The 26,478-nt window shown below is 46.4% G+C and overlaps 2 protein-coding genes across 4 annotated transcripts in view; one reads left to right on the top strand and one right to left on the bottom strand.

Moving 5' to 3' along the window:
* chd1l (chromodomain helicase DNA binding protein 1-like) overlaps nt 1-5,154 on the bottom strand; it is a 56,825-nt gene extending 51,671 nt beyond the window's left edge. Inside the window, exons 1-3 of the mRNA XM_029708375.1 lie at nt 4,941-5,154; nt 1,244-1,356; nt 880-986 (exon numbers count right to left, since the gene is read on the bottom strand). Of these exons, the coding sequence (XP_029564235.1) occupies nt 880-986; nt 1,244-1,356; nt 4,941-5,034 (314 nt within the window). The 5' untranslated portion in view covers nt 5,035-5,154. The remainder of the gene's footprint in view (nt 1-879; nt 987-1,243; nt 1,357-4,940) is intronic.
* Nucleotides 5,155-10,485: 5,331 nt separating this feature from the next.
* The window catches only part of LOC115158931 (mitochondrial import receptor subunit TOM70), a 41,915-nt gene continuing 25,922 nt past the window's right edge, over nt 10,486-26,478 (top strand). For all 3 annotated transcript variants that reach the window (XR_003868786.1, XR_003868785.1, XM_029708374.1), the window contains exons 1-4: nt 10,486-10,870; nt 21,061-21,234; nt 22,580-22,706; nt 23,180-23,289. Coding sequence is in view for 1 of the 3 variants with exons in the window: in XM_029708374.1 (XP_029564234.1) it covers nt 10,625-10,870; nt 21,061-21,234; nt 22,580-22,706; nt 23,180-23,289 (657 nt within the window). In the remaining 2 variants the exon portion in view is untranslated. The remainder of the gene's footprint in view (nt 10,871-21,060; nt 21,235-22,579; nt 22,707-23,179; nt 23,290-26,478) is intronic.

Raw genomic sequence — 26,478 nt, 5'->3', positions numbered from 1 at the left:
CAAGTCATTACCTAGCATGGCGCCAAGTCATTACCTAGCATGGCGCCAAGTCATTACCTAGCATGGCGCCAAGTCATTACTCATGCCCAAGTCTTACCTAGCATGACGCCAAGTCATTACCTAGCATGGCGCCAAGTCATTACCTAGCATGACACTAAGTCATTGCGTAGCATGACACTAAGTCATTGCTGAACATGACACTAAGTCATTGCGGAACATGACACTAAGTCATTGCGTAGCATGACACTAAGTCATTGCGGAACATGACACTAAGTCATTGCGTAGCATGACACTAAGTCATTGCGGAACATGACACTAAGTCATTGCGGAACATGACACTAAGTCATTGCGTAGCATGACACTAAGTCATTGCTGAACATGACACTAAGTCATTGCGGAACATGACACTAAGTCATTGCGTAGCATGACACTAAGTCATTGCGGAACATGACACTAAGTCATTGCGTAGCATGACACTAAGTCATTGCGTAGCATGACACTAAGTCATTGCGGAACATGACACTAAGTCATTGCGGAACATGACACCAAGTCATTGCGGAACATGACACCAAGTCATTGCGGAACATGACACCAAGTCATTGCGGAACATGACACTAAGTCATTGCGGAACATGACACCAAGTCATTGCGGAACATGACACCAAGTCATTGCGGAACATGACACTAAGTCATTGCGGAACATGACACTAAGTCATTGCGGAACATGACACTAAGTCCCCCTATGACCTGGGCACCATTAGTTTACAGGGATCTGGTCAACAACAGTAGTGCACTAAATAGGGAACGGTGGACATCTGCAGTGAAGCCTAATAAGGCTGTTGCGTTATCTGACATAAGACAAATTGGTTGTTCTCCTCACCATTCCATCTCGCTCCTCCAGTTGTCCATGACAGACAGTGGGCTGAGGACCAGGAACGGCCCGTCCTGCCGCAGGGCCCCTCTCATGTACAATAGCAGAGAGATGGTCTGAGTGAAGGGCAAAACAGACAAGACAACAGAATATCAAAATAATCCATATTATTGCCTTGGAATATAGTAAAGAAAATACACCTGAACCTTTAATTCCAATAAGTATTAAAAGGTGATAGTATCTATATGGATGTCCTCCATAACTAATATGTATGTATCCCAAATGGCAACCTATTCCCTATATAGTGCACTACTTTTGGACAGAGGCCTAGCTCTAGGCTGCCATTTGGGGGGGGAAGAAAACAACCTCTCACCTGGCAGGTCTTGCCCAGGCCCATCTCATCTCCTAGGATACATCCCTGCTGGTTGGCCAGGCACTGAGTGAGCCACTGCACTCCATCCAGCTGATAGGCTCGCAACTGAATCCCTGGAGGAAGCAACAACATTGATTGGCTGGACGCAAGTCTGAGTCTAATTTCGGAACAAAAACGCTATTGGGAGAGATAAGTCCAAGTAGTTAGCAAGACGCTTTAGGACCTCATATTCATCTGGCACAATCCTGAAGAATTCTGTTACCGTTTTACGTTAAGTAGTGACACTACAGACAGAGTTGGGGATGCTATTCTGAAAATAGAGTTTACCAACTTATCAGTTACTTCACACTAGAAGTTAAGTTACCCTTTAAAAAATATAGTTTACTGAACTAAAGTTAATATAGTTTACTGAACTAAAGTTAATATAGTTTACTGAACTAAAGTTAATATAGTTTACTGAACTAAAGTTAGTTTAATTAACTTTAGTTAATATAGTTTACTGAACTAAAGTTAATTTGAAAATTATTCTAAATATGAAATGTCATAGAATGCAAATGGCAGTGGAGATCGCTCTAGACCCAGTTCATTGCTCTAGAGCCAGTTCATCGCTCTAGATCATCGCTCTAGACTCAGTTCATCGCTCTAGACCATCGCTCTAGACCCAGTCCATCGCTCTAGACCATCGCTCTAGACCCAGTCCGTCGCTCTAGACCGTCGCTCTAGGGCCAGTCCGTCGCTCTAGGGCCAGTTCGTCGCTCTAGGGCCAGTCCGTCGCTCTAGATCATCGCTCAAGACACAGTCCATCGCTCTAGATCATCGCTCAAGACCCAGTCCATCGCTCTAGACCATCGCTCTAGACCCAGTCCGTCGCTCTAGACCGTCGCTCTAGGGCCAGTCCGTCGCTCTAGGGCCAGTTCGTCGCTCTAGGGCCAGTTCGTCGCTCTAGGGCCAGTTCGTCGCTCTAGGGCCAGTCCGTCGCTCTAGATCATCGCTCAAGACACAGTCCATCGCTCTAGATCATCGCTCAAGACCCAGTCCATCGCTCTAGACCATCGCTCTAGACCCAGTCCGTCGCTCTAGACCGTCGCTCTAGGGCCAGTCCGTCGCTCTAGGGCCAGTTCGTCGCTCTAGGGCCAGTTCGTCGCTCTAGGGCCAGTCCGTCGCTCTAGATCATCGCTCAAGACACAGTCCATCGCTCTAGATCATCGCTCTAGACCCAGTCCATCGCTCTAGACCCAGTCCGTCGCTCTAGGGCCAGTTCGTCGCTCTAGGGCCAGTTCGTCGCTCTAGACCCAGTCCATCGCTCTAGATCATCGCTCAAGACCCAGTCCATCGCTCTAGATCATCGCTCTAGGGCCAGTCCATCGCTCTAGACCCAGTCCGTCGCTCTAGAGCCAGTTCATCGCTCTAGACCCAGTTCATCGCTCTAGATCATCGCTCTAGACCCAGTTCATCGCTCTAGACCCAGTTCATCCCTCTAGACCCAGTTCATCGCTCTAGAGCCAGTTCATCCCTCTAGACCCAGTTCATCCCTCTAGACCCAGTTCATCCCTCTAGACCCAGTTCATCCCTCTAGACCCAGTTCATCGCTCTAGACCCAGTTCATCGCTCAAGACCCAGTTCATCGCTCAAGACCCAGTTCATCCCTCTAGACCCAGTTCATCCCTCTAGACCCAGTTCATCCCTCTAGACCCAGTTCATCCCTCTAGACCCAGTTCATCGCTCTAGACCCAGTTCATCGCTCAAGACCCAGTTCATCCCTCTAGACCCAGTTCATCCCTCTAGAGCCAGTTCATCCCTCTAGACCCAGTTCATCCCTCTAGACCCAGTTCATCGCTCTAGAGCCAGTTAACAGAATGTGTAGTTTATCCTATTTCAGAGTTAGGCATGGTCTGACTTCAAAAAAGAAAGGAAATGATTGCATTTTCTGCCATATTTCTTCTTTTTGCAGAAAATGTAGTGTAGTTCCAGTAGTTAGCTACACTGCTACAAGGTACACAAAAAAAGTACCTAATTAATCTAACTACTGAAAACACTACCAAAGATGTGATTTCTTTCTTTAGCGAATGACGGCAAGGCACTACAGAGAGTAGTGCGGACAGCCCAGTACATCCCTCGGCCAAGCTTCCTGCCATCCAGGACCTTTATACCAGGCGGTGTCAGAGGAAGGCCCTAAAAATTGTCAAAGACTCCAGCCACCCTAGTCATAGACTGTTCTCTCCTCTACCGCACGGAAAGCGGTACCGGAGCGCCAAGTCTAGGACCAAGAGGCTTCTAAACAGCTTCTACCCCCAAGACATAAGACTCCTGAACATCTAATCAAATGGCTACCCAGACTATTTGCATTGCCCCCCCTCCTCTTCCACGTTGCTGCTACTCTCTGTTGTCATCTACGCATAGTCACTTTAATAACTCTACCTACATGTACATATTACCTCAACTACCTCGACACCGGTGCCACCACACATTGACTCTGTACCGGTACCCCCTGTATATAGCCTCCACATTGACTCTGTACCGGTACCCCCTGGAATATAGCCTCCACATTGACTCTGTACCGTAATACCCTGTATATAGCCTCCACATTGACTCTGTACCGGTACCCCCTGTATATAACCTCCACACTGACTCTGTACCGGTACCCCCTGGAATATAGCCACCACATTGACTCTGTACCGTAACACCCTGTATATAGTCTCCACATTGACTCTGTACCGGTACCCCCTGAATATAACCTCCACATTGACTCTGTACCGGTACCCCCCTGTATATAGCCTCCACATTGACTCTGTACCGGTACCCCCTGTATATAGCCTCCACATTGACTCTGTACCGGTACCCCCTGTATATAGCCTCCACATTGACTCTGTACCGGTACCCCCTGTATATAGCCTCCACATTGACTCTGTACCGGTACCCCCTGTATATAGCCTCCACATTGACTCTGTACCGGTACCCCCTGTATATAGCCTCCACATTGACTCTGTACCAGTACCCCCTGTATATAGCCTCCACATTGACTCTGTACCGGTACCCCCTGTATATAGTCTCCACATTGACTCTGTACCGTAATACCCTGTATATAGTCTCCACATTGACTCTGTACCGGTACCCCCTGTATATAGTCTCCACATTGACTCTGTACCGGTACCCCCTGTATATAGTCTCCACATTGACTCTGTACCGGTACCCCCTGTATATAGCCTCCACATTGACTCTGTACCGTAATACCCTGTATATAGCCTCCACATTGACTCTGTACCGGTACCCCCTGTATATAACCTCCACATTGACTCTGTACCGTAACACTGTATATAGCCTCGCTATTATTTACTGCTGCTCTTTAATTATTTCTTATCTCTTACTTTTTTTGTAGGTATTTTCTTAAAACGACATTGTTGGTTAAAAGCTTGTAATTAAGCATTATATTCGGCGCATGTGACAAATAAAATTTGACTTGAGTTCAACTAATACCACCAAGCTACCGCAAATGTCGTTTAATCACTAGTTGAACACTGCCAGTGCTTACTAACAGATTAGGTTGCTAGCTAAATAAAAAAAGAAATTAAAAGTTAGACTGCTAGCTAGCTAATACAGATCCAGTGTGTTGGGCATGGCGGTAAATACCTGAACCAGTCTCTGTCGTAGGCTAACCATTAACTTACATTAACTTTGGCCACCATTCCCCACCACAAACCTTGCAAACCCCACTTCTGCAAATCTTTTTCGGTCAGACTGCTCTTGGTTTCTTCCGGTATGCTCGTTTTTATTTTCTGTGGGAAACTCGCCATATTTCCAAAAGCAGAGGAAAGTTGTAGAGAAACAACAAGGAAGGAAGTTTAGCGCCAAACATTGTTTACTTCCTGATCAGATGAGCGGCTGCTTCTTCTTCTTCACCTCCTTTGATGAGGTTTAACTGCGGTTGGCCTCCAATACACGTTGCATTACCGCCACCAACTATACTGGAGTATAAGTCCTTTATAATTTGCTTAAAAAAAGGAAAATAAATCAAGAAATTCCCTACCATCCAGTGCTTAATTTGATCCGGCACCTCTAAGTTTTGGACTGTTTCATTCAGGAACCTATTTGTGAGGATCTGGTACCTTTCGTGGCATGACATTTCATTTCAACGTTTGCAATGTACAAATTCGAAAACAAGCAGTCAGTGTTCATTCGAGTTGCCTCCTCATTAATTCTCCTGCCCCCTAAAAAAAAACATAGCCTAATGTGAAAATGTAGATTTTCAGCCCGCACCTGATTTTCTAAGAATGTATTCGGGCTGGGCCTAGCCCGGGTTTATTGTAACCGAGAGACCAACTCATGGCAGTTAATGTGGTGTGAGAGAGAGAAGCTTGACTGTATTTCTTACAGAACCAGAATGAGATTCCCTTTCTGTGATCCATTTTCCGCTCTCTGCTCTGATAGACATGAGTCTGCAACTACCATCTCTCCAGTGTTGTCCTTCATCATTTATTACCTGATAGAATCATAGCCATGGGAAGGGTCCTTCATCATTTATATCCTGATAGAATCATAGCCTTGGGAAGGAAGGGTCCTTCATCATTTATTACCTGATAGAATCATAGCCATGGGAAGGGTCCTTCATCATTTATTACCTGATATAATCATAGCCATGGGAAGGGTCCTTCATCATTTATTACCTGATAGAATCATAGCCATGGGAAGGGTCCTTCATCATTTATATCCTGATAGAATCATAGCCAAGGTGAAGGAAGGGTCCTTCATCATTTATTACCTGATAGAATCATAGCCATGGGAAGGATCCTTCATCATTTATTACCTGATAGAATCATAACCATGGTAAGGATCCTTCATCATTTATATCCTGATAGAATCATAGCCAAGGTGAAGGAAGGGTCCTTCATCATTTATTACCTGATAGAATCATAGCCATGGGAAGGAAGGGTCCTTCATCATTTATATCCTGATAGAATCATAGCCATGGGAAGGAAGGGTCCTTCATCATTTATTACCTGATAGAATCATAGCCATGGGAAGGAAGGATCCTTCATCATTTATTACCTGATAGAATCATAGCCATGGGAAGGGTCCTTCATCATTTATTACCTGATAGAATCATAGCCATGGGAAGGATCCTTCATCATTTATATCCTGATAGAATCATAGCCATGGGAAGGGTCCTTCATCATTTATATCCTGATAGAATCATAGCCATGGGAAGGAAGGATCCTTCATCATTTATTACCTGATAGAATCATAGCCTTGGGAAGGAAGGGTCCTTCATCATTTATTAATGAATGCTAACACATCCCTGATAAATTGAAATACATTTGTCCAAAGTTATAGAGTTACTGCTGTCTGTTCAGAAATAAATGAAATATTTCAGAATACTACACCAGGAGTAGGTATTTTCTATTATAGTGCAGCTGGGGATTGTGTGTCGCTTGTCAAATAGGTCAGTGAAGAAGGCACAGTGATGCAGAAACGTTGGTGTTTCACCCAATAGACTACTGAGAGTTTATATATAGAGAGTTTATATATAGAGTTTATATATAGAGAGTTTATATAGAGAGTTTATATATAGAGAGTTTATATAGAGAGTTTATATATAGAGAGTTTATATTTAGAGAGTTTGTATAGAGAGTTTATATATAGAGAGTTTATATATAGAGAGTTTATATATAGAGAGTTTATATATAGAGAGTTTATATATAGAGAGTTTGTATAGAGAGTTTATATATAGAGAGTTTATATATAGAGAGTTTATATATAGAAAGTTTATATATAGAGTTTGTATATAGAGTTTAAATATAGAGTTTATATATAGAAAGTTTGTATATATAGAGTTTATATATAGAGTTTATATATAGACATTCTATATATAGAATTTATATATAGAGAGTTTATATATATAGAGTTTATATATAGGGGTTGGCGCCCCTATATATAGGGGGTTGGCGCCCCCCCTTGGGTTGTGCCGTGGCGGAGATCTTTGTGGGCTATACTCGGCCTTGTCTTCGGACGGTAAGTTGGTGGTTGTAGATATCCCTCTAGTGGTGTGGGGGCTGTGCTTTGGCAAAGTGGGTGGGGTTATATCCTGCCTGTTTGGCCCTGTCCGGGGGTATCATCGGATGGGGCCACAGTGTCTTCTGATCCCTCCTGTCTCAGCCTCCAGTATTTATGCTGCAGTAGTTTATGTGTCGGGGGGCTAGGGTCAGTCTGTTACATCTGGAGTATTCTCTTGTCTTATCCGGTGTCCTGTGTGAATGTAAATATGCTCTCTCTAATTCTCTCTTCTCTCTTTCTTTCTTTCTCTCGGAGGACCTGAGCCCTAGGACCATGCCTCAGGACTACCTGGCATGATGACTCCTTGCTGTCCCCAGTCCACCTGGCCATGCTGCTGCTCCAGTTTCAACTGTTCTGCCTGCGGCTACGGAACCCTGACCTGTTTCACCGGACGTGCTTGTTGCACCCTCGACAATTACTATGATTATTATTATTTGACCATGCTGGTCATTTACGAACATTTTAACATCTTGACCATGTTCTGTTATAATATCCACCCGGCACAGCCAGAAGAGGCCACCCCTCATAGCCTGGTTCCTCTCTAGGTTTCTTCCTAGGTTTTTGGCCTTTCTCAGGAGTTTTTCCTAGGGAGTTTTTCCCAGCCACCGTGCTTCTTTCACATGCATTGCTTGCTGTTTGGGGTTTTAGGCTGGGTTTCTGTACAGCACTTTGAGATTTCAGCTGATGTACGAAGGGCTATATAAATAAATTTGATTTGATTTGATTTGATATATATATAGAGTTTATATATAGAGAGTTTATATATAGAGAGTTTATATAGAGAGAGTTTATATAGAGAGAGTTTATATATATATATATATATAGAGTTTATATATATAGAGTTTATATATAGAGAGTTTATATATATAGAGTATATATATAGAGTTTATATATATATATAGAGTTTATATATATATAGAGTTTATATATATAGAGTTTATATATAGAGAGTTTCTATATAGAGAGTTTGTATATATAGAGTTTGTATATATAGAATAACTTATGAATTTACAATATGGCCGGTGTCAGTAAACTTAACAAAAAAAACGTAATAAAATTGTTGCCAGTAGCACAGTTACAGTCACCAACGCTCTGGATAATATGAAAACTGCCTAACCAGCTCTGCTAGGGGGAGAGTAACATGGTCAGAGTGGTCTCATTTATGTCTGGAAGTAGCTAGCCAACGTTAGCCAACGTTAGCTTGGGTGCTTGACTGCCGTTGTAAGGTCAGAACTCTCAGATCAACCCAACTCCTGTCCAGTGTGCTCTCCGAGAGCGAAACAGTCTGAATTTACAAACGGACAATCTGACAATGCTCTGAATTTACAAACGGACAATCTGACAACCCTCTGAATTTACAAACGGACAATCTGACAATGCTCTGAATTTACAATCGGACAACGCTCTGAATTTACAAACGGACAATCTGACAACACTCTGAATTTACAAACGGACAATCTGACAATGCTCTGAATTTACAATCTGACAACGCTCTGAATTTACACACAGACAATCTGACAACACTGAATTTACAAACGGACAATCTGACAACGCTCTGAATTCACAAACGGACAATCTGACAACGCTCTGAATTCACAAATGGACAATCTGACAACGCTCTGAATTCACAAACGGACAATCTGACAACACTCTGAATTTACAAACGGCTCTGAATTTACAAACGGACAATCTGACAACACTCTGAATTTACAAACGGACAATCTGACAATGCTCTGAATTTACAATCTGACAACGCTCTGAATTTACAAACAGACAATCTGACAACACTCTGAATTTACAAACGGACAATCTGACAACCCTCTGAATTTACAAACGGACAATCTGACAATGCTCTGAATTTACAATCTGACAACGCTCTGAATTTACAAACAGACAATCTGACAACACTCTGAATTTACAAACGGACAATGTGACAACGCTCTGAATTTACAAACGGACAATCTGACAACGCTCTGAATTCACAAACGGACAATCTGACAACCCTCTGAATTTACAATCGGACGATCTGACAACCCTCTGAATTTACAATCGGACAATCTGACAACGCTCTGAATTTACAAACGGACAATCTGACAACGCTCTGAATTTACAAACGGACAATCTGACAACCCTCTGAATTTACAAACGGACAATCTGACAACCCTCTGAATTTACAAACGGGCAATCTGACAATGCTCTGAATTTACAATCTGACAACGCTCTGAATTTACAAACAGACAATCTGACAACACTCTGAATTTACAAACGGACAATCTGACAACGCTCTGAATTTACAAACGGACAATCTGACAACGCTCTGAATTCACAAACGGACAATCTGACAACCCTCTGAATTTACAAACGGACAATCTGACAACCCTCTGAATTTACAAACGGACAATCTGACAACGCTCTGAATTCACAAACGGACAATCTGACAACCCTCTGAATTTACAAACGGACAATCTGACAACCCTCTGAATTTACAAACGGACAATCTGACAACCCTCTGAATTTACAATCGGACAATCTGACAACGCTCTGAATTTACAAACGGACAATCTGACAACGCTCTGAATTTACAAACGGACAATCTGACAACCCTCTGAATTTACAAACGGACAATCCGACAACCCTCTGAATTTATGAGCCCACTCTGGCACTCCAGATTGAATTTAAGAACGCACCCGAAGTTGTAAAATGTATAACTAGTCATTTGTTTTGCTAACTAGCTAGCAAGAGGTTGCATAGCAACAGCATCAACTTCCTGTAGACAGGCGAAGAGCCGTAAGCTCAACTGAAAGGATACCTTTCGTTGACAGTAGACAAAAATGGAAAAAAATAGTATATAGTATATAGTGTATACTCATTAAGTATGTAGTATACAGTATGTTAGTATGGGTATTCGAACACAGCTTTGGTGTCAATATGACACCTTGTTAAAATAAAGGTTAATAACATGAACAGTTAATGTGAGTGTTAAATAACGACCATCTTTATCAGGTGGTAAAGTACAGGTAGTAAAGCACAACAAATACAGACCGACTGTATCTCTCTCATAGTGAAGGCAGGTCTGTTGATATGAATTTGTTACAGTCTCCATTACATAAAACGTACACTAGATGGAGTCCTTGGCACCTCAAGTCATTTTGTAGTGGTGGTGTTGTTGTTGTCCTGTGTAGTCCGGAAGTACAGAGTACCCCCAACCCCGGTTGCAGTTGCACAGCGCCCCGCCAGTATCCCAAGATCCCAGTGTTTCTGCTATAACCTCTCCGTTAACGGAGTGGGTCGTGTAAGCGGTGTGTGTGTGCTCTCTCTCTCATTGCATGGTGGATGATGGCCGCTTCAAAGCCCGTAGAGCCGCAGTCCGGGAGCAGTCTCCCCCGCTGGCAGCTGGCCCTCCTGATCGGAACCCCTATAGTACTGGGTGTAGGAGCCGTTTACCTGTGGAACCGTAACAAGACGAAGGACTCACCGGGGAAACGGAACGGAGAACGGACAACTCCAGAAGGCAGCGCCAGTCCCGTCCAGGGCCAAGACGGAGCAGCTAACAGAGCTAATCGTGAACTAGAGGACATGGTATGAATGTTTGTCTCTCCTGAGATATAACTCTTGATTTATTTCACTTTTCCTACCCAGACTGGTACTAGTTTTAACACTACATCCTTGTTCCTTGAGGATCATTTGTTCAGTACGGAAATACATTCAAGGACAGACTGTCAATGAAGCCCACCTACAGTTAGCCGCTAACTAGCTAGGTAGCTAGCTAGAATGGTTAAAAAACACCACGCTAACTAACGTTAACTATGTGCCTAAATAACTATTTTAAAATACAGTAAACTAATGGGGTTACACTAAGTCATATTTAACGTTGTATTGAGCAAAACGTGTAGCTAACTAGCTAGTTGGGTGAACTGAGAGCCAAGCACATGTTTTACTAATGCTATAGAGCCATCAAGAAGTATTCATACCCCTTGACTATTTTATCTTTATTTTACCTTTATTTAACTAGGCAAATCAGTTAAGAACAAATTCTTATTTACAATGACGGACTAGGAACAGTGGGTTAACTGCCTTGTTCAGTGGGCAGAATGACAGATTTTTACCTTGTCGGCTCAGGGATTCGATCCAGCAACCTTCCGGTCCAACTCTCTAACCACTAGACTACCTACCGCCCCAACATAGATCCTGGTCAGTACGGGTATCAAACCCGCAACCTTCGCGTTATCAGCACAATGCTCTGACCAACTGAACTAACCAGCCTTTTTTTATTTAACCAGGTAGGCCAGTTGAGAACAAGTCCTTTATTTAACCAGGTAGGCCAGTTGAGAACAAGTCCTTTATTTAACCAGGTAGGCCAGTTGAGAACAAGTTTTCATTAACAACTGCAAAAAGTTAATTACTTTGCCAAATATTTTACAGTATTACTTTAGTGCCTTGTTGCAAACAGGATACATGTTTTGGAATATTTTTTATTCTGTACAGGCTTCCTTCTTTTCACTCTGTCATTTAGGTTAGTATTGTGGAGTAACTACAATGTTGTTGATCCATCCTCAGATTTCTCCTATCACTGCCATTAAACTTTGTAACTGTTTTAAAGTCACCATTAACCTCATAGTGAAATCCCTGAGCGGTTTCCTTCTTCTCTGGCATCTGAGTTAGGAAGGACGCCTGTATCTTTGTAGTGACTGGGTGTATTGATACACCATCCAAAGTGTAATTAATAACTTCACCATGCTCAAAGGGATATTCAATGTCTGTTTTTTAAAAACATTTTACCCATCTACCAATAGGTGCTCTTCTTCTTTGCGAGGTATTGGAAGACATCCCTGGTCTTTGGTTGAATCTGTTTTGAAATTCACTGCTCGACTGAGGGACCTGACAGATGTAGTCATTCAAAATCATGTTACATTACATTTTAGTCATTTAGCAGACGCTCTGATCCAGAGCAACTTACAGTAGTAAATACATACATTTCATACATTTCATTTTCATTTCATGCGCATTTTTGTACTGTTAAACACTATTACTGCACACAGTGAGTCCATGCAACTTTTAAAATTTGTTAAGCACATTTTTACCCCTGAACTTATTTAGCGGTTCAAGACATATACATTTTTCATTTTTTAAATTAATTTGTAAAAATGTCAAAAAACATAATTCCACTTTGACATTATGGGGTATTGTGTGTGTAGGCCAGTGACCAAAACAATCTCAATTGTATCTCTTTTTTTAATTCAGGCTGTGTAACAACAAAATGTGGAAAAGGTCAAAGGGTGTGAATATTTTCTGAAGGCATTGAGTCACCTTGCTTTTCCTTTCGTTTACTCGTTAGCTAACAAGTCAATCACCACACACTATGCATGGTCAGAACTCCTGTTCGTTGTAGCTCATTGATTGGTCTCTGGGATTGCCCTTGTTCCCATAGTTGGTAAAGGGGCGGGACAGATCTTAATTGGTGCAGACAGGGAAGGGTTTGCCTGTTGAACAAAAAGTCTGATCCCGAATCTGCATTTAAGGGTAGCTACATAGTCCTGACTTGTTGTTGTTGTTGTTGTTACTTGTTTGAACACATTCACACAAACACAATCAATGTGACAAGGCCACAGTCAGTGTTGTATGGAAACCTTCCAATGCACTGCCTCACTCCATTTTGAAGTAATTTGTAACCTGTTAGCTACACCCAACATGAGTCCACAGTTCAAAGTCTCTCCTCATTTGAATGAATTCACCCACAGAAGTGATCTGTCTGTGACGAGCTTAACGTCTAGCTATCCAGGTGAGCTGCCAATGAGAAAGGCACACAATCATACCATTATTGTGGATTGTCAGATTAATATAATAGTTTGAATAAAACATTTGCGTGGTTTGCAAGAACGATTTCTCTAATAATCCTGTTTACATGGACAGAAATAAGGCTACCTGATGGGACTTCGTCAATCAAAATAAACGTTCTACCACAGCGACCATGTTTACTAAGATGCATAACCTCACTCGCCCTGAAGAGGGAGGCCCGCTCGCCCTGAAGAGGGAGGCCCGCTCGCCCTGAAGAGGGAGGCCCCGCTCGCCCTGAAGAGGGAGGCCCCGCTCGCCCTGAAGAGGGAGGCCCCGCTCGCCCTGAAGAGGGAGGCCCCGCTCGCCCTGAAGAGGGAGGCCCCGCTCTCCCTGAAGAGGGAGGCCCCCCCCGCTCTCCCTGAAGAGGGAGGCCCCGCCCCGCTCTCCCTGAAGAGGGAGGCCCCGCTCTCCCTGAAGAGGGAGGCCCCCCCCCCCGCTCTCCCTGAAGAGGGAGGCCCCGCTCGGGAGGCCCCGCTCGCCCTGAAGAGGGAGGCCCCGCTCGGCTGGTGCTGGCACATGCGCAGATCAAACACACCACTGGAACGCCCATTAAGAGGTTAACTTGTCCTAATCATTACATTTCCCAGAAAACCAGGTGCTTTAATCAGCGTATGTTTACTTGGATTATTAACTTACGCTGATTTTAAGGTGTTTAACCTCTCTGGCGCATGTGGGACGAACTCGTCCCACCTACGTAACAGCCACTGAAATCCAGTGGCGCGATTTTTGAATCGTTAGAAATACTATTACTTCAATTTCTCAAACATATGACTATTTTACAGCTATTTAAAGACAAGAATCTCGTTAATCTAACCCCACTGTCCGATTTCAAAAAGGCTTTACAACGAAAGCAAAACATTAGATTATGTCAGCAGAGTGCCCAGCCAGAAATAATCAGACACCCATTTTTCAAGCTAGCATATCATGTCACATAAACCCAAACCACAGCTAAATGCAGTACTAACCTTTGATGATCTTCATCAGATGACACACCTAGGACATTATGTTATACAATACATGCATGTCTGTTCAATCAAGTTCATATTTATATCAAAAAACAGCTTTTTACATTAGCATGTGACGTTCAGAAAAAGCATAACCCCCGCAAACTTCCGGGGAATTTACTAACAGATTGCTAAATTACTCACGATAAACGTTCACAAAAAGCATAACAATTATTTTAAGAATTATAGATACATTACTCCTCTATGCACTCGATATGTCCGATTTTAAAATAGCTTTTCGGATGAAGCACATTTTGCAATAATCTAAGTACATAGCCCGGCATCACAGGGCTAGCTATTTAGATACCCACCCAGGTATCCAGATATCCACCAAAATCACATTCCCTATAAGAAAAATGTTCTTACCTTGCTTGTTCTTCATCAGAATACACTGCCAGGACTTCTACTTCAATAACAAATGTTGGTTTGGTCCCAAATAATCCATCGTTATATCCAAACAGCGACGTTTTGTTCGTGAGTTCTAGACACTATCAGAATGCTTCATCACGGTCTCGAGCATGGCGCATTGGCGTGACAAAAATGTCTAAATATTCCATTACCGTACTTCGAAGCATGTCAACCGCTGTTTAAAACCAATTTTTATGCCATTTATCTCATAGATAAGTGATAATATTCCGACCGGGAATATGCATTGAGCCTAAACAGCCGAATTAAATTTCTCCTCAGGAGCGAATCGTGCACGCGCCTCATTCAAAGGTCCTCTGAGCCGCCACTTGCCAAAGCCGATAATGTGTTTCAGCCTGAGGCTCCCTCGTCAACCTTCAGTTATTTCCCGGGTTCTGAGAGCCTATCGGAGCCCTGGGAATTGTCACGTTACAGCTAAGATCCTTACTTTTCAATAAACAGATGCAAGACGCACGACTCCTTGTCAGACAGGGTACTTCCTGCTTGAAACCTTGTCAGGTTTTTGCCTGCCATAGGAGTTCTGTTATACTCACAGACACCATTCAAACAGTTTTAGAAAATTCAGAGTGTTTTCTATCCAAACCTGAACAATAATATGCATATTCTAGCTTCTGAGTTGGTGTAGGAGGCAGTTAAAAATGGGCACATATTTTTTCCAAAATTCTCAATACTGCCCCCTATCCCAAACAGGTTAAATTACTACTGCCATAAGAATGTCAGGGCTGCAGGTCAGCAGGGGGCTCAGTTTATACAAGTCAGCACCATGAAGCCCACTCCTCCCTAGTGTCTTCAGGCTTATTTTCAAGCCAACGAGAACCACTCAGCCTGTCTGGATGAATGGTTAGGATGGAGTAGGGGGACAGTCAGGATGGATGGATGGTTAGGATGGAGTAGGGGGACAGTCAGGATGGATGGTTAGGATGGAGTAGGGGGGACAGTCAGGCTGGATGGATGGTTAGGATGGAGTAGGGGGACAGTCAGGATGGATGGTTAGGATGGAGTAGGGGGGACAGTCAGGATGGATGGATGGTTAGGATGGAGTAGGGGGGACAGTCAGGCTGGATGGATGGTTAGGATGGAGTAGGGGGACAGTCAGGATGGATGGATGGTTAGGATGGAGTAGGGGGACAGTCAGGATGGATGGATGGTTAGGATGGAGTAGGGGGGACAGTCAGGCTGGATGAATGGTTAGGATGGAGTAGGGGGGACAGTCAGGATGGATGGTTAGGATGGAGTAGGGGGGACAGTCAGGCTGGATGGATGGTTAGGATGGAGTAGGGGGACAGTCAGGATGGATGGTTAGGATGGAGTAGGGGGGACAGTCAGGATGGATGGATGGTTAGGATGGAGTAGGGGGGACAGTCAGGCTGGATGGATGGTTAGGATGGAGTAGGGGGACAGTCAGGATGGATGGTTAGGATGGAGTAGGGGGACAGTCAGGCTGGATGGATGGTTAGGATGGAGTAGGGGGACAGTCAGGATGGATGGTTAGGATGGAGTAGGGGGGACAGTCAGGATGGATGGATGGTTAGGATGGAGTAGGGGGACAGTCAGGATGGATGGATGGTTAGGATGGAGTAGGGGGACAGTCAGGCTGGATGGATGGTTAGGATGGAGTAGGGGGACAGTCTGGATGGATGGTTAGGACGGAGTAGGGGGACAATCAGGATGGATGGTTAGGATGGAGTAGGGGGGACAGTCAGGATGGATGGATGGTTAGGATGGAGTAGGGGGGACAATCAGGATGGATGGATGGTTAGGATGGAGTAGGGGGACAGTCAGGCTGGATGGATGGTTAGCATGGAGTAGGGGGACAGTCTGGATGGATGGTTAGGACGGAGTAGGGGGACAATCAGGATGGATGGTTAGGGATGGAGTAGGGGGACAGAGGCTGGATGGATGGATGATTAGGGACGTGGAGTGTAGTGTTGACCCAGTAGTCCATGGAGTGTAGTGTTGACCCAGTAGTCCATGGAGTGTAGTGTTGACCCAGTAGTCCATGGAGTGTAGTGTTGACCCAGTAGTCCATGGAGTGTAGTGTTGACCCAGTAGTCCATGGAGTGTAGTGTTGACCCAGTAGTCCATGGAGTGGAGTGTTGACCCAGTAGTCCATGGAGTGTAGTGTTGATACATACTCTTCCACATTGGGCTTTGCAGTGTTTTTCGGTCTAGTATTAGCCACGCTACAAGCTTGTTGTGAGCTAAAATGAGTTCACAAACACAACCCACACCCCGCTTCCTGAAAACAAGCTCCTCCAGTGAAATGGCAAACACAAGCAACACACACTTGATGACACATGAACCAGTATGATAAACAGAGAGAAGACAGAGAACTAACTCGCTGTGTGAATCCTGACTGCACTGTACTAAACGAGCAGGAGATCACCAACTAGAAAGTTAGTGCTGTGGGTACAAGCAGTTTCTGGGGCAGTACACGCAGTTCTGGGCAGTACACGCAGTTTCTGGGGCAGTACACGCAGTTTCTGGGGCAGTACACGCAGTTTCTGGGGCAGTACACGCAGTTTCTGGGGCAGTACAAGCCGTTTCTGGGGCAGTACAAGCCGTTTCTGGGGCAGTACACGTCGTTTCTGGGGCAGTACACGCCGTTTCTGGGGCAGTACACGCCGTTTCTGGGGCAGTACAAGCCGTTTCTGGGGCAGTACAAGCCGTTTCTGTGGCAGTACAAGCAGTTTCTGGGGCAGTACACGCCGTTTCCGGGGCAGTACACGCCGTTTCCGGGGCAGTACAGTACACGCCGTTTCTGGGGCAGTAAGCCAAAACACTGGTGGAAGATGCATGGGAGAGACAGTGGTAGGAGCATTCTCTTCCCCACGGAACGAGCAGATATTGTCCACTGAACCCCCTTTTTCATCCTCAAATTAATCACTTAATCTTACCAAAAACAATTGACCTGTAGCTAATATTCAACTTTTTGTTCATGAGCAAGTCTTCACTACCTCATTCTACATATAGCTAAGGTTTTTCTGTGGTGGTAGAATCAGTATTTATGAAATTCAATATGTGCACAAATTAGCTAGTTAACGCGTTAGCTAGCTAGCGTCTGCTCGCTGGCTGAACATGTGTCAAACCAATCCGTATGACGGGAAAGGCAGGGATGCTAACAGCGCTAGTTGACACACTCCATGCTGAATACTCCCGCTAGCTAGCTAGCGTCTGCTCGCTGGCTGAACATGTGTGAAACCAATCCATATGACGGGAAAGGCAGGGATGCTAACAGCGCTAGTTGACACACTCCATGCTGAATACTCCCTCTAGCTAGCTAGTGTAGTGAAGTTGTAGCTAATGCACTAATTAGTTGTCATGATATGTTCTTTAGCTTACTGCTCTCTGTGACGTTATCGCTGATGAGTTCTGACTTCTGAAATATGAAATATTCTTGTTCGTGGTCCTGAGGGAGAGAGGGGAACGCAGAACATGTTATTGTCAGTCTGGTTTCAGTTGTTGTGATTTGAAATACTTGCTACACCACAAGTTAATGGTTATCTGTAGGTGGGGTCAATTAAGGTTGGATATGAGCCAGCGCCTTGGAATGTTACCGAGTAAGGGAAAGGCAATCGCATGGCTGAGGTCAATGATAAGGCTGGAAAGCTGTGGATTAGTGAGGAATCGGGGGCTGAGGTCAGGTCACGTTAAGGGAGAAGGAACCGTTTATTACCGACAACATCACTTTATATCTTTGTTGCTAGGCAGGAAGTTATGTTTCGTGAGAAGGAGGAGACTCTGCCTAAAAGGGGGGGTTTATATACTTGGGAACATGTCTTTGTCTGTTCAGCTGTCTGACCCATTGGGTGAATAAACTTGGTTTGAGCGTTTCCTAGTTGTCCGTTAGATTTTAAAAAACAGAGTAAAAACTAACATCACGTTGGCCAAATGTTCCAAAGTAGCGAAGCACCGTGCAAGCTGTGAAATACCTGCTGAGTTCTGAGAACCGTCCCGGAACTTTGGTGCCATACAACTTCATCAACAAACTGGCAAACTAGCCATTCAAACAGGCTAGCGCTAGCCGTATGGCCATTCAAACAATCTAGCGCTAGCCGTATGGCCATTCAAACAGGCTAGCGCTAGCCGTATGGCCATTCAAACAGGCTAGCGCTAGCCGTATGGCCATTCAAACAGGCTAGGGCTAGCCGTATGGCCATTCAAACAGGCTAGCGCTAGCCGTATGGCCATTCAAACAGGCTAGCGCTAGCCGTATGGCCATTCAAACAGGCTAGCGCTAGCCGTATGGCCATTCAAACAGGCTAGCGCTAGCCGTATGGCCGTTCAAACAGGCTAGCGCTAGCCGTATGGCCGTTCAAACAGGCTAGCGCTAGCCGTATGGCCGTTCAAACAGGCTAGCGCTAGCCGTATGGCCGTTCAAACAGGCTAGCGCTAGCCGCATGGCCGTTCAAACAGGCTAGCGCTAGCCGCATGGCCGTTCAAACAGGCTAGCGCTGGCCGCATGGCCACTCAAAAAGGCTAGCGCTAACCGCATGGCCGTTCAAACAGGCTAGCGCTGGCCGCGCGGCCGTTCAAACAGGCTAGCGCTGGCCGCGCGGCCGTTCAAACAGGCTAGCGCTGGCCGCGCGGCCGTTCAAACAGGCTAGCGCTGGCCGCGCGGCCGTTCAAACAGGCTAGCGCTGGCCGCGCGGCCGTTCAAACAGGCTAGCGCTGGCCGCGCGGCCGTTCAAACAGGCTAGCGCTGGCCGTTCAAACAGGCTAGCGCTGGCCGTTCAAACAGGCTAGCGCTGGCCGTTCAAACAGGCTAGCGCTGGCCGTTCAAACAGGCTAGCGCTGGCCGTTCAAACAGGCTAGCGCTGGCCGTTCAAACAGGCTAGCGCTGGCCGTGTGGCCGTTCAAACAGGCTAGCGCTGGCCGTGTGGCCGTTCAAACAGGCTAGCGCTGGCCGCGCGGCCGTTCAAACAGGCTAGCGCTGGCCGTTCAAACAGGCTAGCGCTGGCCGTTCAAACAGGCTAGCGCTGGCCGTTCAAACAGGCTAGCGCTGGCCGTGTGGCCGTTCAAACAGGCTAGCGCTAGCCGCGTGGCCGTTCAAACAGGCTAGCGCTGGCCGTTCAAACAGGCTAGCGCTGGCCGCGTGGCCGTTCAAACAGGCTAGCGCTGGCCGTTCAAACAGGCTAGCGCTGGCCGTGTGACCGTTCAAACAGGCTAGCGCTGGCCGCGTGGCCGTTCAAACAGGCTAGCGCTGGCCGTTCAAACAGGCTAGCGCTGGCCGTTCAAACAGGCTAGCGCTGGCCGTTCAAACAGGCTAGCGCTGGCCGTTCAAACAGGCTAGCGCTGGCCGTTCAAACAGGCTAGCGCTGGCCGTTCAAACAGGCTAGCGCTGGCCGTTCAAACAGGCTAGCGCTGGCCGTTCAAACAGGCTAGCGCTGGCCGTTCAAACAGGCTAGCGCTGGCCGTTCAAACAGGCTAGCGCTGGCCGTATGGCCGTTCAAACAGGCTAGCGCTGGCCGTATGGCCGTTCAAACAGGCTAGCGCTGGCCGCATGGCCGTTCAAACAGGCTAGCGCTGGCCGCATGGCCGTTCAAACAGGCTAGCACTGGCCGTTCAAACAGGCTAGCACTGGCCGCATGGCCACTCAAACAGGCTAGCACTAGCCGTATGGCCGTTCAAACAGGCTAGCATTGGCCGTATGGCCGCTCAAACAGGCTAGCACTAGGCTGCTAGCTGGAGCATAGTTTGCCTTAGTGCCTCATAGCTACGGAGAGCAGAGTGATTTTCAGAATTAGGAGTTAGTTAGGCAGATGAGCAAAATCTCCATTTTTTTTTTTTTACATTTTTTTAGTTGAGTTCCACGTCCTACAAGACGGATCGGTTGAGGGATGAGCGTGGCGTTGGAGTGACGCGATCTGAAAGACGATGCCTCTTACCCTGGGAGTTTGACTGGTAACCCGTGAATACACATGCAGTCATGTCCATGGTAACGCAGAATGTTCGTTCAAATGATAACTGATAACTGGCTCATGCAACGGAATGTATTTTTTGAAATGTCAGTTGAGTTGAATCGACAAATCACAGCACATATTAATGGGTACACTTCCTGCTTTGCTTCTATGGTAACACCGGCAATGGCCGCCAGTCCACCCATTATTTACATTTGACATTTTAGTCATTTAACAGACACTCTTATCCAGAGCGACTTACAGTAGTGAATGCATACATTTCATTTCATGCATTTATTATTATTATTTTGTATTATTATTATTATAAAAAAATGTTGTACTGGTCCCCCGTGGGAATCGAACCCACAACCCTGGCGTTGCAAACACCATGCTCTAAGCATTATGGGGGCTATCACACCACAACATCCCTCTGGACCGGGCCCAGGGTCCTACTAACTCTGTCTCCCTCCCTTCCATCCTGTAGAGTCCTCTGGACCGGGCCCAGGGTGCTACTAACTCTGTCTCCCTCCCATCCATCCTGTAGAGTCCTCTGGACCGGGCCCAGGGTGCTACTAACTCTGTCTCCCTCCCTTCCATCCTGTAGAGTCCTCTGGACCGGGCCCAGGGTGCTAAGAACAAGGGCAACAAGTACTTCAAGGCTGGGAAGTATGAGCAGGCCATCCATTGTTACACAGAGGCCATCGGTCTGTGTCCTAGAGAAAACCAGACAGACCTGTCCACCTTCTACCAGAACAGAGCTGCTGCCTACGAACAGCAGGTGAGTGACAGCTATCACCATGGAAACCACTCATTAATGATGCTCTGTATGCGTTCCTGTGGGTTTATAGCAGAGGAGGCTGGTGAGGGGAGGACAGCTCATAGTAATAGCTGGAATGGAATTTCTGTTTAATTCATGCCATACCAGCCATTACAATGAGCCCATCTTCTGATTTTGAAGGCGTCATCAGCCAACACTGGTTTACACTGGACAGCTAGGGTGTCCCCGTGCGTCCCCGTGCATCCCCGCCTGTCCCCGTGCATCCCCGCCTGTCCCCGTGTGTCCCCGTGCTTCCCCCCGTGTCCCCATGCGTTCCCCCGTGGCCCCCGTGCGTCCCCGTGTGTCCAACATTAACTTTTGGTTGTTGTTTGTGACCTCCAGGTGAAGTGGACAGAGGTGGTGCAGGACTGTACCCAGGGTTACATGTGGTGCTGTACCCAGGGTTACATGTGGTGCTGTACCCAGGGTTACATGTGGTGCTGTACCCAGGGTTACATGTGGTGCTGTACCCAGGGTTACATGTGGTGCTGTACCCAGGGTTACATGTGGTGCTGTACCCAGGGTTAGGGTTTCATCATGTGGTGCTGTACCCAGGGTTAGGGTTTCATCATGTGGTGCTGTACCCAGGGTTAGGGTTACATGTGGTGCTGTACCCAGGGTTACATGTGGTGCTGTACCCAGGGTTAGGGTTTCATCATGTGGTGCTGTACCCAGGGTTAGGGTTACATCATGTGGTGCTGTACCCAGGGTTAGGGTTACATCATGTGGTGCTGTACCCAGGGTTAGGGTTACATGTGGTGCTGTACCCAGGGTTAGGGTTTCATCATGTGGTGCTGTACCCAGGGTTAGGGTTTCATCATGTGGTGCTGTACCCAGGGTTAGGGTTTCATCATGTGGTGCTGTACCCAGGGTTACATGTGGTGCTGTACCCAGGGTTACATGTGGTGCTGTACCCAGGGTTAGGTTTAGGGTTACATGTGGTGCTGTACCCAGGGTTAGGGTTTCATCATGTGGTGCTCTACCCAGGGTTACATCATGTGGTGCTCTACCCAGGGTTTCATCATGTGGTGCTCTACCCAGGGTTACATCATGTGGTGCTCTACCCAGGGTTTCATCATGTGGTGCTGTACCCAGGGTTACATCATGTGGTGCTGTACCCAGGGTTACATCATGTGGTGCTGTACCCAGGGTTACATCATGTGGTGCTGTACCCAGGGTAACATCATGTGGTGCTGTACCCAGGGTAGCATCATGTGGTGCTGTACCCAGGGTTTCATAATGTGGTGCTGTACCCAGGGTTAGGGTTACATGTGGTGCTGTGTTAACATCAACTGTCTGTTTCCAGATGATGTGGACCGAGGTGGTGCAGGACTGCACCCAGGCTGTAGAGATGAACCCACGATACATCAAAGCCTTGTTCAGGAGGGCCAAGGCCCTGGAGAGACTGGACAACAAGAAGGAGTGCCTGGAAGGTACACACACACACACACACACACACACACACACACACACACACACACACACACACACACACTGGACAACAAGAAGGAGTGCCTGGAAGGTACACACACACACACACACACACTGGACAACAAGGAGTGCCTGGAAGGCACACACACACACACACACACACACACACTGGACAACAAGAAGGAGTGCCTGGAAGGCACACACACACACACACACACACACACTGGACAACAAGAAGGAGTGCCTGGAAGGTACACACACACACTGGACAACAAGGAGGAGTGCATGGAAGGTACACACCTGTACACTCACTCACACACACACACACACACACACACACACACACACACAGGACAACAAGAAGGCAGGCCTGGAGGATAGGGTTCAGATAACAGATGTCATTTTTAAAAGGCATATGATACCACAACAAGGATAATAGAAGTGACTAGGGAACGGTTCTGTTTTGTTCCTGTAGATGTGACAGCGGTGTGTATCCTTGAAGCCTTCCAGAACCAGCAGAGTATGCTACTAGCAGACAAAGTCCTCAAACTGCTAGGGAAGGAAAAGGCCAAAGACAAATACAAGGTGAGAGGATGTCCCCAGCTCTCCTGCTGCTCTTTACTGAACTTAGATGCTGTTTGATTACAACTAAACTCAGCAAAGAAAGAAACCTTCTCTCACTGTCAACTGCGTTTATTTTCAGGAAACTTGTGTAAATATTTGTTTGAACATAAGATTCAACAACAGACATAAACTGAACAAGTTCCACAGACATGTGACTAACAGAAATTGAATAATGTGTCCCTGAACAAAGGGAGGGTGGGTCAAAATCAAAAGTAACAGTCAGTATCTGGTGTGGCCACCAGCTGCATTAAGTACTGCAGTGCATCTCCTCCTCATGGACTGCACCAGATTTGCCCGTTCTTGCTGTGAGATGTTACCCTACTCTTCCACCAAGGCACCTGCAAGTTCCCGGACATTTCTGGGGGGAATGGCCCTAGCCCTCACCCTCCGATCCAACAGGTCCCAGACGTGCTGAATAGGATTGAGATCCGGGCTTTTCGCTGGCCATGGCAGAACACTGACATTCCTGTCTTGCAGGAAATCACGCACAGAACGAGCAGTATGGCTGGTGGCATTGTCATGCTGGAGGGTCATGTCAGGATGAGCCTGCAGGAAGGGTACCACATGAGGGAGGAGGATGTCTTCCCTGTAACGCACAGCGTTGAGATTGCCAGCAATGACAACAAGCTCAGTCCGATGATGCTGTGACACACCGCCCCAGACCATGACGGACTCTCCACCTCCAAATCGATCCCGCTCCAGAGTACAGGCCTCGATGTAACGCTCATTCCTTCAACGATAAACGCGAATCCGACCATCACCCCATGTGAGACAAAACCGTGACTCGTCAGTGAAGAGCACTTTTTGCCAGTCCTGTCTGGTCCAGTGGCGGTGGGTTTGTACCCATAAGCGACGTTGTTGCCGGTGATGTCTGGTGAGGACCTGCCTTACAACAGGCCTACAAGCCCTCAGTCCAGCCTCTCTCAGCCTATAGCGGACAGTCTGAGCACTGATGGAGGGATTGTGCGTTCCTGGTGTAACTCGGGCAGTTGTTGTTGCCATCCTGTACATGTCCCGCAGGTGTGATGTTCGGATGTACCGATCCTGTGCAGGTGTTGCAACACGTGGTCTGCCACTGCGAGGACGATCAGCTGTCCGTCCTGTCTCCCCGTAGCGCGGTCTTAGGCGTCTCAAAGTACGGACATTGCAATTTATTGCCCTGGCCACATCTGCAGTCCTCATGCCTCCTTGCAGCATGCCTAAGGCACGTTCATGCAGATGAGCAGGGACCCTGGGCATCTTTCTTTTGGTGTTTTTCAGAGTCAGTATAAAGGCCTCTTTAGTGTCTTAACTTTCGTTCCACAGGTGCATGTTCATGCATGGGAAACAGTGTTTAAACCCTTTACAATGAAGATATGTGAAGTTATTTGGATTTTTACGAATTATCTTTGATAGTCAGGGTCCTGAAAAAGGGACGTTCCTTTTTTTGCTGAGTTTAATTGAATGTTGGTGCATTACCACTGTCAGGCTTAGTGGTAATACACCAAACACAAAGCCTGACAGTGGTAATGCACCAAACACACAGCCTGACAGTGGTAATGCACCAAACACTAAGCCTGACAGTGGTAATGCACCACACCAAACACACAGCCTGACAGTGGTAATGCACCACACCAAACACAAAGCCTGACAGTGGTAATGCACCACACCAAACACAAAGCCTGACAGTGGTAATGCACCAAACACAAAGCCTGACAGTGGTAATGCACCACACCAAACACACAGCCTGACAGTGGTAATGCACCACACCAAACACACAGCCTGACAGTGGTAATGCACCAAACACAAAGCCTGACAGTGGTAATGCACCACACCAAACACACAGCCTGACAGTGGTAATGCACCAAACACACAGCCTGACAGTGGTAATGCACCACACCAAACACACAGCCTGACAGTGGTAATGCACCACACCAAACACACACAGCCTGACAGTGGTAATGCACCAAACACACAGCCTGACAGTGGTAATGCACCACACCAAACACACAGCCTGACAGTGGTAATGCACCAAACACACAGCCTGACAGTGGTAATGCACCAAACACACAGCCTGACAGTGGTAATGCACCACACCAAACACACACAGCCTGACAGTGGTAATGCACCAAACACACAGCCTGACAGTGGTAATGCACCACACCAAACACACAGCCTGACAGTGGTAATGCACCAAACACACAGCCTGACAGTGGTAATGCACCAAACACACAGCCTGACAGTGGTAATGCACCACACCAAACACACAGCCTGACAGTGGTAATGCACCACACCAAACACACAGCCTGACAGTGGTAATGCACCACACCAAACACACAGCCTGACAGTGGTAATGCACCACACCAAACACACAGCCTGACAGTGGTAATGCACCACACCAAACACACAGCCTGACAGTGGTAATGCACCACACCAAACACACACAGCCTGACAGTGGTAATGCACCAAACACACAGCCTGACAGTGGTAATGCACCACACCAAACACACAGCCTGACAGTGGTAATGCACCACACCAAACACACAGCCTGACAGTGGTAATGCACCAAACCAAACACAGTCCGGCTCATGGAAGCTCATCTGCACTCTCATCATCCAGTTTGCCGTCGTAACCGACTTCAGTGGGGAAATACTTGTGTGCTCTTCACGGATGAATCATAGGTTCAACTGTACTGAGTAAATGTACTGTACTGAGTAGATGTACTGTACTGACCAGATGTACTGAGTAGATGTACTGACCAGATGTACTGTACTGAACAGACAGCGTAATGTGTGTGGTGTCCCAGTTCTTCCATGGTCTGCATACTCACCAGACATGTCACCCATTGAGCATGTTTGGGATGCTCTGGCTCGACATGTCTAGTTGGCTCATTCATTAGCCCTGATCAGAACATTGTGTCAGCATGTTGTGTAGTTTATCAAGTGGATTATGTTGCTCTTCACTCGCAGTCACTTAGTAGCCCAGGCCTACTCCACCAAGCCTCTGACTTGTCTTAATCTATGGGATTTTCATTCACTGAGTCTGAATAGGCTATTTGGTTCATTGGTTTCTGTCTGGGCAAATAAATGTAGGTGGAATAGCTAATCTAGTACTGATCAGAAACATTTAGGATGATAGAATGTAGCCCAAATCAAGTCTAGGCCTATTATT

This window comes from Salmo trutta, chromosome 22 (assembly GCF_901001165.1).
Source record: "Salmo trutta chromosome 22, fSalTru1.1, whole genome shotgun sequence".
NCBI lineage: Eukaryota > Metazoa > Chordata > Actinopteri > Salmoniformes > Salmonidae > Salmo > Salmo trutta.
The sequence above is the reverse complement of the archived record's forward strand: the minus strand, read 5'-3'. Positions and strand labels throughout refer to the sequence as shown.